The sequence below is a fragment of the Osmerus eperlanus genome, chromosome 22 (assembly GCF_963692335.1).
Source record: "Osmerus eperlanus chromosome 22, fOsmEpe2.1, whole genome shotgun sequence".
NCBI lineage: Eukaryota > Metazoa > Chordata > Actinopteri > Osmeriformes > Osmeridae > Osmerus > Osmerus eperlanus.
Genome location: NC_085039.1, coordinates 9,694,164 through 9,705,795, shown reverse-complemented (window position 1 = coordinate 9,705,795; position 11,632 = coordinate 9,694,164). Strand labels below are relative to the sequence as shown.

Genomic DNA, 11,632 nt, shown 5'->3' with positions numbered 1-11,632 from the left:
ATATGGGCCCTAGTAAATCAGAGCGAAGATTATCGTTTCACTTAAATGTACGTAGGCTACATTTAGGCCTAACTGTTTTGGTAAACGGGACTTTTTAAACATGTTGGCGTTCTTTTATGATACACACATCACAATTTGCAACGTTGACAACACTTATATTTACCAAAGGGTTATGTAGAGGAGCAGGCCCCGCTAATTACGATGTAGCCATACCTGTAAATATAAATGGAACGTAAACTTGAAATATTTTGTGCAAATAACCAGTTCTTATTAAAAAAAATATATCGTCCGACGAGTTTCGGACTGGATAGTTTCCTTATTTTATTTTTTTCACAGGTCCCTTCAGGGGCTCCGTATTTTTCAGATGAATATGGTTCTAAATTCTATTCTGCAGGAACAGAGAAACTATGTTATTGTACTTTGTTTTCTTAATAGGAAGATGGCGGGAAAATATTCATCCACAGTTCTTGTAAAATTAAAAAGCGAATCGTTGTCGGCAGGATTCGAACCTGCGCGGGAAGATCCCAATGGATTTCTAGTTCAACGCCATAGCTTCTAGTCCATCGCCTTAACCACTCGGCCACGACAACTTGATAGCATCATAGGGTTTTCTCTGGACAAATCATCATGACATCCACATAGTTATTTAAATATTGGATAGTTATTTCTGATTTCAGATTATTGAGATGGAAGTTTGTTAATGTTATGCAAGTGAATTGCCCTAATTATGAGAATATTTATATTATATTTTTGCACTTGTAACAACTTCGCTTATTGATGACGAATGTATGAATCTTACATAAACTTCTATACGAAGCCAGTAACAATAAAGAATAAATGCAAAGTGTTGATCACTTGGCCACGCGCTTTTTATTTTAATTTATTTGGTGTTGTGAATACTGATTACAAAGTAGACTAATAAAGAATGGCTAATATTTGCCATTCATTATTGACATGCACTAGGTCTACAAATAAATATTATACATTATACATATATGTATCAATAATATAGGTACATCAGTAACTCAAATGCTAAATGTATGTCGGATTTATTAATTTATAATTATCATGAATATCTAGAATTACAAAATTGCATTGTTACCAAATATTGGATTTATATATTGTGTATGGTCGAATAAAATGCACTGGAACCGAGAATTCATCGACTTACAATAATTTTGTTTCATGAAACTGCTGTTCTCAATGTCGGACGTATGCTTATCTTCTTGCCTTCCTCGCTTCAACAACGACGACGACGTCAGAGCGAAAATGTACGCCGCTGTTGCTCTGTATATATCTCGTTGTTTTTTTATATTATCATGAATTGGCAATTCAAGTGGACTCTAATAAACAATCATAGGGGCTTCGTGTTTGCATGGATAACTAATTTTCTGAACTAACAGGGCTATTGCATCCATTGTAGAATAGTAGTCACGTGACCTCCATACAGGGCCTGCTGCTGTCTGTTTTCAGTGGAGGGAGAGATGCGAAGAAAAATGGCGACTGCAGGCGACCTAAAGCGGGACACCGGCCATTCGGTTTGAGCATTCTAGCTGAAATTGAGTCCGGGGCTTGATGGGAAGAATTTGAACGGTCACAACATTGGTTAAGCATTCCTACGGTACCCGTTTTCTCGGGTTTGCGTGGGCTACTTGAGCGCCGAAATTGAAGCCGAAAATAATACATTCTTTGCTACAATGAGGGGGAGAAGAGGAAGGCCGCCCAAACAGGCACTGATGCGGGATGTTTCCCCCGGGCCAGTTCGCGGTTCTAGAGGTGGCCGTAGAGGTATGCGTGGACGGGGAAGGGGTCGAGGACGGGGCCGGGGCCGAGGTTCGGTGGATATCGATACAGATATTTCCAACAGGGACAACTTCCACTCGTCCAGGGGTCGGAGGAAAGTTGGAGCAACGACGACATCGCGGGGCAGAGGCAGGGGAAGAGGCAGAGGTTCGAGAGGTGGTCGCGGCAGCAGGGGGAGACGGCCCCAGACTAAGGTGGTTTACGATGACAATAGCGACGAAGATGAGGATAATATTAGTTTGAGATCGGAGGAGGACGAACTTTTACACGAGAACCGATCGTCAGATTTCGAAGAGGAGGCCGTAGACAACGAGTCCGATTATCTGGAAGAATTACCGGACGAGGATGATGCGAGCTACTGTACAGAGAGCAGCTTTCGGAGCCATAGCACGCACGGTAGTACTCCAGGTAGGTCAGCTTGCATATGCCTACTTTGGAGAAGCAATTTATGAGGCTTTCCAAAAGCAAACAGAAATGGTAGAGTGTATATTTACTCCATTTGGAGAGCAAGCTGCATTGTTCAAAATGGAGATTGCACTCAGAAACAGGCCTTTGTTTACCGAGCTCCAGTGATCGCTTGCTAGATCGTGCACACTGGACACCACAATAACCTCGCATATGTTCTGCATTTTGATAGATTAGCATCAACCCTTGCTTTTTTCCCAAGCTTCAATGTTTAATGATTGATTGTATCAATTAATTAATTATTTTCAGTTAACGGTTATTGCACTGTTTTCCTCGTGCAAGCAATATTTTCATGTGGTGTCATTCACAGAGGTTGCGAGTGTTTTATGAAACATGTTGCAACTGTCCATTCATTCATCTTAAATTACCCTCTAAATATATTGTGTGTGGTGCTGTATTTTGCATTTCAGGTCACACTATCTAACTATATTACTTCTGTTAATACATTTGAGCTATTTTAACAACGGTGCGTGTGTTATTAATCATAACGTTCCATGAGTTATCTGCTTACATACATATATAAATTGTATTTAAACAGGAATTGAGTTATTAAAGCATAAATATTGCAAATGCACAACCCTTGAACTTAGTTAGGGTTAGTTAGACATTGTAACAACTGCATGGATCACTACTAAGATGTACAGTTGTGTAATGCAGACCAAATGAGCTTGACAGGACTTCGCGCGGCCTTTGTTTTGAAAAGAGGCGCTCTAATTTCACCTGTTGCAGGCTGAACTCATTATAATATTACGTACAAAGTTGTACCGTAACCATAGTAATCCATTTCATGGGTATCAAATGAACGAGGTAGATCAATCACCCCTGAATGGAATTATGCATATTTATAGTTTCTAAACTAGTCTTTAAAATCAATTGGCGTATCTGTTACATAATGTCAGGACATTGACGTTCGTGACTCATTGTGACAGTTAATCAATCCTAGCGTTGGACTGCAAAGATAACTTGGAAATATTCTTCTTTTGGCTTTTTGGTTAGTATTGCTTGAGTCGTAGATTCACCATGCATGTGCACCATAAAGACATGTAAAATATATATTCTTTTTTTAAATCCTCAAAATGTAGAAGACACCCATTTCTTGATGAAAGCCTAATTTTGCCAATTAGTATTTTTCCCACTGTAATCAATAGTTATCATCTCGTGAAGTCCTATTACACTTACTTATTACCTGAATGTAACTCATAGGGTGTGCCCTAATTTAGCATGCACTAAACATACTTAACATATTTCAAGACCACACAAGACTGCTTTTTTCTTGAATTATGATTCCATCCACTCCACTGCCCTTCAATGCATAGTTAAGTAGTCCAGGAAGATTACACACATAACCCTGTACCTCAAATAGGTTTCCCAGCCATGTGAACAGCAGCAGAGAGGGGCTTTGTGTACCTTTCATACGACCTAGAATCACACACACACACAAACACATACACACACCTATGCACCAATATACGCAACCAGAGATATTCATGCACACCCACACACTTCTACACTCTCGGTCTTACCATAGGATACAAGCTGACGCACGCACACACATACATGCACACACACACTTTACATAGGTAGTAACAAAGGAAGACAGTACACACGTATTCCTCACTTGGGGCACATGGCTCTGGGGAGAGGATCTTGTTTGTCTTCATAATGCCACATCCCTTGGGCTGGCCTGGTACACACACACACACACCGACTGTATTAACGCTGATACCCCATTTTGAAACCATGTCACTCCCTACGCCACAGCCCTCGCTCGTATGATTTAGCAGGTCCGCATTTGAGTTCCCTGTCTTTTTCGTTTACATTTTTCAGGTCGGGAGCTTACAGAGTGTGTTGTGTGTGTGTGTGTGTGTGTATACCAAGTAGAAGCGCTCTGAAATGGAACATATCTGTTCACGTAATGGGGTTTAGGCCTCCTGTTCTGCATGGGATTTTTAGACTTGGAGAGTAAACTGCCCCGTTAACCAACTGGTACAAGTTTGTGGTATTCCCACGCTAACTAATATGCAGTTATGCACCCAAAATGAATCAATAATTACATTTAGTCATTTCAATAATAGTCAATAGTCATAGTCATAGTCAATAATATTCCCCATCTGTTCCACCTCAGCTGTAACAAACAGTCTTCAGCCAAACGTATTGGAAGCAGACCTCATTTGGCCTGACCTTTAAATGTGTGCATTAAAAAACCTTTTTTCCATCCCTCCGCCCCTCCCCTCTTTTTTCTATCCATCCGTCCCCCTCCATCCCAGGCCGGAGGAGGAGCCGTGCTCTCCGCCCCCGCTCGCCCATCCTGGAGGCCAAGGACGTCCCTCCGCTGGAGCTCCCCAAGTCCTCGGAGGACCTGCTCATCCCCGCGGGGCAGCTCCTCAACGTGGCCGCCGTCTACGAGGTCCTGCGCAACTTCGGCTCGGTCCTGCGCCTGTCGCCGTTCCGCTTCGAGGACTTCTGCGCGGCGCTGGCGGGCCAGGAGCAGTGCACCCTGCTCGCCGAGACCCACATCTCGCTGCTCAAGGCCATCCTGCGCGAGGAGGACACGTCCAACACCACGTTCGGCCCGGCCGACCTCAAGGACAGCGTCAACTCCACCTTGTACTTTGTGGACGGCATGACCTGGCCCGAGGTGGTGCGCGCCTACTGCGAGAGCGACCCCGAGTACCGCCACGTCCTGCCCTGCCAGGAGGGCGAGGAGTACCCCTTCGAACCCCTGGAGAGCAAGGTCAAGGTGCTCCAGTTCCTGGTCGACCAGTTCCTCGCCACCAACCTGGCCCGCGAGGAGCTGATGTCGGAGGGCGTGGTCGCCTACGACGACCACTGCCGCGTGTGCCACCGCCTGGGCGACCTGCTGTGTTGCGAGACGTGCTCGGCCGTATACCACCTGGAGTGCGTCAAGCCGCCACTGGTGGAGGTGCCAGAGGACGAGTGGCAGTGCGAGGTGTGCGTGGCCCACAAGGTGCCCGGGGTGGTGGACTGCGTGCCCGAGGCGCAGAAGAGCAAGCCCTACATCCGCCAGCTGCCCATCGGCTACGACCGGCACCACCGCAAGTACTGGTTCCTCAACCGGCGCGTCGTCGTGTGAGTATGCTAGCCGCCTTTAGCGCTGGGAGCGGAAACCGTTTCGGGGGAAATGTGTCGGTGACTTATATTGGCGTTAACTTTGTTAGATGCTTTCAGACCTAAACTCTTCATATGAAGGCACAGGGCACTCCTAAACCAAGTTATTCGTCAATAATTATAAATCTGCAATCTCTAACAAATCCGATGGAATGTCACGGATTTTTGGGCTGTCGGTTTTCTACCTCTAAGTCTGTCTAAAACTCCTCCTAAGTACTAAGTAGACAAGTGCACTCTCCTTACTGATGTAACCATCCTTTATCCACCCCAGCGTCATATATGGCTGTGGAGATCAGTGTACCGCTAACGTGCTTTACGGGCCGCAGTCCACAGAGGAGGCCCCCCCCGGCCCCTGCTCGCAGCGATAACGCCAGCCAGGCGGGCAGGTGTTAGCCGTTAGCGTGTTAGCTTCGCCGTTCGACTTTTTGAGCGCTCGCAGATGGCGAGGGGCTGCCAGCTCAGCAGTGTCCCGCGCGGGGCCTCGGAGGCGGACGTCTCACCTTAACAATGAGATTTAGAGTCGGGCCTCGCTCCGCCTCTCCCACTCACCAAATTGGCCCTCTGTGGGAGCAGTGTAATGGATCTTCACTGTCCCCTTGGAGACTGGCGGTGTGTGTGTGTGGGATTGTAAAGGTGTGTGCGTGTTCATAGGTTGTGTGTGTGTGTGTGTACGTGGGCTTGTGGGCGGGCTTGTGCGCGAGATAGAGTGAGTGTGTGTGTGTTCGTAGGTTGTGTGTACGGGGGATTCAGGTGGGCTTGCATTGGAGATAGTAAAAGGGAGCGCGTGAGATGCGCGCGGCTGGTGTGTTCGCGTGTGTGTGTGTGTGTCCGGTATCGAGGATATGAAATCCCTGAGAGGATGCTGAGTAGACAGAATAGTATGGTCGCCTGGGGCAGCTCAGAGCTGGCCCGGACCACACTGCACAGAGAGCTGTCAGAACGTCATAGCGGTGCTCGTATATCAGCTAGCACAGCCCTCCTCATGCAGATTCCTCTCTGTTACTCTGGGGGGGGGCCGGAGGGGGGAGCTCAGGCCTACCGGTTTTATTAGCTCACTACGAATCTGGCACCGTTGTTCTCAGTGAGAAGGCGTGTTCTCAGTGAGAAGGCGTGTGTCTCTGCATCTTACAGTATGCCTATCAAGCTTGGGAAGAAGAAGAAAGACCTGATTGTAGATTATGTTGTTGTTTGGGGGGGGGGGGGGGGGTTGTTTTTGTTGTTGACCTGTGATGTGCTGCTGTGCCGTGTTGATGGTTAGTCTAACTGGATACTGCTGCTACACCCCTTTCCTCCTCCTCCCTCTTACTTCCTCCTGCCCCCCCATGCATTCTCCCTCCTTCCCTACCTCTCCTGCCCTCTTCTTTTCCCTGTCACCTCCTCCTCCTTCCTCCCTCCCTTTTCTCTCTCTCTCCCTCCCTCCTCCTCCTCCTCCCTCCCCTTCCCCCTTTAATCCCTCCCGATCATTCTTCCCTCTACCTCTCCTCCCTCCCTTTCATCCTTCACCCTTCAATCACTGCCAATCATTCGTCCCTCCCTCTCCCTCTCTCCCCTCCTTTTTCTCCTCACCCCTTCATCACTCCTAATCATTCTTCCCTTCACCCCCCCCCCCCCCTCCAGTGAAGAGGACGGCGAGCAGGAGGACAAGACCATCTGGTACTACAGCACCAAGGTGCAGCTGGCCGAGCTCATCGACTGCCTGGACAAGGACTACTGGGAGGCGGACGTGTACTGCGCCCTGGAGGAGATGCGGGACGAGGTGCACGCCCACATGGACATCAGCGAGGATCTGACCAACAAGGCCCGCGGCGGCAACAAGTGCTTCCTCACCGCCGCCAACGGTAACTAGGGGCTCCGGGGCGTGCGCACGCACGTAGACGCGTGGATACCTCGGTGCAGACATGCACTACCCTTTGTTTGTTTTATGGCGGTTTTAATGTGAAAATTGGTTGTTTTTTTTCCCCATCCTCTGCCGTTCCTGTCTTTTGGTTTAACTAGCCGCTAGAGAGGAATAACTAGACGCATTGGCTGATTGGACCTGTAAGTGGATGTTGTTTTCTGGATGCGGCACTGATCTTTCGGGGGGGGGGGGAAACAAACCAAATTGGTTTAACCCCATGCTTGCATCGGCTGGAGTGACCTCGTTAAAAGCAAACAAGCATCTTTCAGTTGATCCTCCTCAGTCGCCGTAGCCGTCCAGAGCGACCTGACCTCGTCGGAATGTTAAGCAGCTTGATGGGTTTGGGGAGAATCGAGCCGTCTTCGATCTCCAGTCTTTCACCTGGAGAGGGGGAGAGGGGGAGAGGGGGAGAGGGGGAGAGGGGGAGAGGGGGAGAGGGGGAGAGAGAGAGAGAGAGAGAGAGAGAGAGAGAGAGAGAGAGAGAGAGAGAGAGAGATTATTAGATGAGCGCAATCACGTTCTGCGTGTGTTTTTATCATGATCGTCAACGTTGCTCTCTTTCTCGCTCGCTCCCTTTCTCCCTCCCTTTCCCTCCCTCTCTCTCAACCTTCCTGTCTATCCCTCTCCCTCTCTCTCTACCATCCTCTCTCTACCCCCCTCTACCTTCCCCTCTCTTTCCCTCTCGACCTTCCTCTCTATCCCACTCCCTGCCTTCCTCTCTCTCTCCCTCTCTCCCATCCTCTCTCTACCCCACTCTACTCTCTCTCTCTCTCTCCCTCTCTACCTTCCTCTCTCTATCCCACTCCCTGCCTTCCCCTCTCTCCTCTCCGTTCTCCTGCTGCCGTCTCCTCCCACCCACGTCCTCCTCTCGTCCGTGTTGTTACTCTGCTCTGCTGTAGGTGGTTAATCTAAGAGTGATGATGAGCACGCACACGCCGTATAATGGCCGTGATTATGCACGGACACACAGCCGGGAAGCCCTGTCGCTCTAAGCCGCGTCGTCCGTAGCACTCTCGTCCCTTCCTCCTCGCTTCGGCCACGGCCGGACTATCTTCGCCCCGTTATTACAGGAGATCTGATTCCTAGATTCCCCCCCCCCCCCCCCCCTGTCTGGGTGCCTAGGTAACCAAGTAGCGGGCAGCTGAGGTGGCTGTTTGGCACCCGGGCCAGAGTCTGTCGGTTTGTGCTGGCAGGGATAGCAGCTTCTGGGACGAGGGGGAGGACGGGGGGGGGGGAGGGTGTATGGGGGGGGGGGGGGGCTTCTCTAGCAGATTATACTGGGAGGAGGGCCAGGACCCATGGGAAGGCACCGGGGGGTGGGCGGGCAAAGTGCCGCTTTAGTGAGGGGTGGAGGAGAGTGCCGTTGGGGGAGAGTGTAATACTGGAGGTGTACTGCACAATAGAGAAAGACGGATAGTGAGAAAATGGGGTGGAGGGAAGCACTCAAGGAAGCAGGAGACGAGAGAGAGAGAGAGAGAGAGAGAGAGAGAGGTGGCCGTACAGATGAGTGCTGAAGGAGGTCAAAGAGAACAGGGGAGGTGTAGAGAGGAGGGAGGGGCGTCTCCCAGCGAGTGCTGCAGGAGCCCGGGGTGTAGCTCCATCATGGCCCTGACTCTCTGGCCCAGCCACCCATGCCTGTCCAGCTGAGCCTAACGCGTGTGTGTGTGTGAGGGTGGCCTCATTGTCTTAGGCCAGAGAGCCCAGTCAACAGCAACCCACAGCAATCTCTCTCTCTCTCTCTCTCTCTCTCTCTCTCTCTCTCTCTCTCTCTCTCTCACAGACACTCACTTCTATCTCTACCTCCCTCTTACACCCTTCCCCTTCCTGCCCCCTCCCCTTTCCTCTCCAGTCCCCATGAATACCCCCCAGTCATAGATAGAAGAGCCATAGGAAACCAGTACCAGAGCTATTACATAAACCCCTATACAGTGTGGGCTGTTTTGGACGGGGTCCAATAGTCTTAAACCGCTTCCTTCCCCGTTACCCTCTCCTCTTACATGACACCTAAATTGATTTTAAGAAGGCAAGGATGGAGTGAAGCCGCGAAGGTCGCGAGACGAACGTCGCTCCTAGCGGGGACGAAAGAGAAAAGGACAGAAAGGAGGAAGGCAAGGAGCAGAGTTCAAGTCTTTGGCTCGGCTGCGATGAGGCGCAGACGACCTGCTCGGCACGGGATCTTCTCTTGTGGTCCTGAAAACTCCATCCATGTTGGCTCCCGCCTCTGCGAGACAGGCTGCCGCCCTCAAGGCTTTTACCGCCGACACACACACCACAACACACACACACCGTCCCCAGCGACAAGTGACAGAGGAAGCGTCCTCAAAGCCGTGCGCCCGAGGGGGTTTTCTTCCATTTTCTTCCCCCTCCCTGTCGTCACGTTTCCCCCTGTCCTTCCACACGGTAAATAACATGTTTGTGACAGAGTCAGGAGCTGCACGTTATGTAGCGAAGCCGCTTCAAAAAACAGCACCCGCTCGCACACAATCGCACAAAGCACAAAGGCCTTTCCCTTCATTTGAGGGGAATTTCACGGCCTTTAGAAACCCTCCGCGGTTTCCTCCGTGCGGCTCATCATCGTAACTTTGTAGAGTTCAATCTCTGAACACGGCTTGACCCTGATATCCTCTCTCACAGACACAAGTCGTTTTTAGGCTCCTGTGGTGATGTGACAGGCGTGGAAATACAAATTTAGCACCGTTTGCTAGTTTTAAGGTCTGAGGTGGAGGAAAAATAAAAAGGTCTGTTATCAGCTAAATTTATACTAGGGTTGCCTAGGCTCAGGTCATTTGGGATTCATACAATTTGTCCATTTGCGCATTGGTACCCAGAGCCACGGTTGTTTTGCGGACGTTCTGGCTGTTAAGTCCATGCACTTGAAACTAATGTACGCATGCGGGTACGTGTCATGCAAGAGTTGGTGTAATACTTCTGTAATTGGGATCCATTTAGGGATAGTGGTATGATTATTATTTCAAATTCTAAGCAACTATCCTGTAATTCCCCATGCCTGGCTTGAATGTCGTTGCCTGGTCGTGGTTGCCAGGTCGTGGTTGCCAGGTTCGCCCACCAACGTCCTCCTTTTAAAAATGTAACTGGCCACTGTTTATCCTCCGGCCCCCTTTCAGAGGAGATCTTGGAGCGCCTGCGGGCCAAGCAGGAGGAGGAGCTGGAGGAGGTGAAGAGGCGCGCTGCGGAGGAGGCCCAGAAAGCCCGGCTGGAGAGGGAGAAGGAGGAGGAGGGAGAGGAGAAGGAGGGAGGGCAGCCCAAGGAGGAGCCGGAGGAGCTGAAGGTGAAGGAGGAGGCCACAGGAGAGAATGATCCTCCCCAGGATCAGAGCACCAAGGAGGGGATCACCAGTCCAGGTACGTTTCTCCCCCCCCCCCCCCCCCCCCCCCACACACACACCCCACCCCCCCGCCCTCCAACAATCTCCTCATTCCAGACCAGGGTCAGTTAGGATTTGAAGTCTAGTCAGACACTTGGACTGTTTGCTTTATGGGACTGTACATTTGGCTTAACATTTTGTGCCAGGCAAGAACAATCAAGCACAGATTTCAAATGACACCAGATATACAGTAATTCCTCTATATCACTTCTTGGACTGTATCTCTATTGTAGTCCTGTTTTGACTGCTATGAGTGCTATGAGGCTGAATGGAATCCTAAAAGCGGAAGAATCGCTGCTTTGCGGTGGCTGGTCTAGTGGCCCCCACCCCACCAATTGGAAATTATTTGTCAGTAAGACACTTCATCGACTTAAAAGTATTCCTTAAACAACGCTAGACAAAATCAATACCAGTAAAAAAAAAAATCCAGCATTTATCCTAAAAGGTTAGGATTATTTCTAAGACCAGAATCTTTGTTTGCACTGTGCGAAAGAGCTGTTTAGAAAAGGCATTCGAAAAGATCATTTATTTGAGATCCAATCATAGACTATATTTGCAATCCTGCTGTAATTCCACCGTAGCCGAAGGGGCTCCCTCTGCTGGCCAGGAGGCCAACAGCAGCTCAGCGGTTCCCAAATCTGAGGCCCTGGCTCCAGACCTGCCTGCCACAGAGCCCGCTAGCCTGGCATCGGGCCCCCAGGAGCCTCCAGCTGCCTCTGGGGAGACTGGGGAGGAGGGCCAGACCAGCATGGAGGTCACGCAGGACTCGGAAGGTACAGACACTGCTTCGATAGTGTCAGTGGAACATCAACCCTCCCCCTCCTCGCCTCGCTTCATCGTCTGTTCCCCTTCGTTCCCGCTTCCTGTGCATGGGTGTTCCTCTTGTCTTGTCCCTCCCACTTTGTTGCTATTGGACCCCACCACTCTCGTCAGTTGCCGTTTTGCATTTGCAT

General features: G+C 49.8%; 1 protein-coding gene and 1 non-coding gene across 2 annotated transcripts in view; one reads left to right on the top strand and one right to left on the bottom strand.

Annotated features, from left to right (window-relative positions):
- Nucleotides 1-488: 488 nt before the first annotated feature.
- trnas-aga (transfer RNA serine (anticodon AGA)) lies at nucleotides 489-590 on the bottom strand. Its single transcript has 2 exons — nucleotides 554-590; nucleotides 489-533 (listed from the first exon to the last, which is right to left on the bottom strand). It is a non-coding gene; the product is annotated as a tRNA-Ser (tRNA).
- Nucleotides 591-1,197: 607 nt separating this feature from the next.
- The window catches only part of LOC134008894 (nucleosome-remodeling factor subunit BPTF-like), a 31,594-nt gene continuing 21,159 nt past the window's right edge, over nucleotides 1,198-11,632 (top strand). The window contains exons 1-5 of the mRNA XM_062448480.1: nucleotides 1,198-2,211; nucleotides 4,536-5,358; nucleotides 7,015-7,235; nucleotides 10,420-10,656; nucleotides 11,261-11,452. Coding sequence (XP_062304464.1) covers nucleotides 1,698-2,211; nucleotides 4,536-5,358; nucleotides 7,015-7,235; nucleotides 10,420-10,656; nucleotides 11,261-11,452 — 1,987 coding nt within the window. The 5' untranslated portion in view covers nucleotides 1,198-1,697. The remainder of the gene's footprint in view (nucleotides 2,212-4,535; nucleotides 5,359-7,014; nucleotides 7,236-10,419; nucleotides 10,657-11,260; nucleotides 11,453-11,632) is intronic.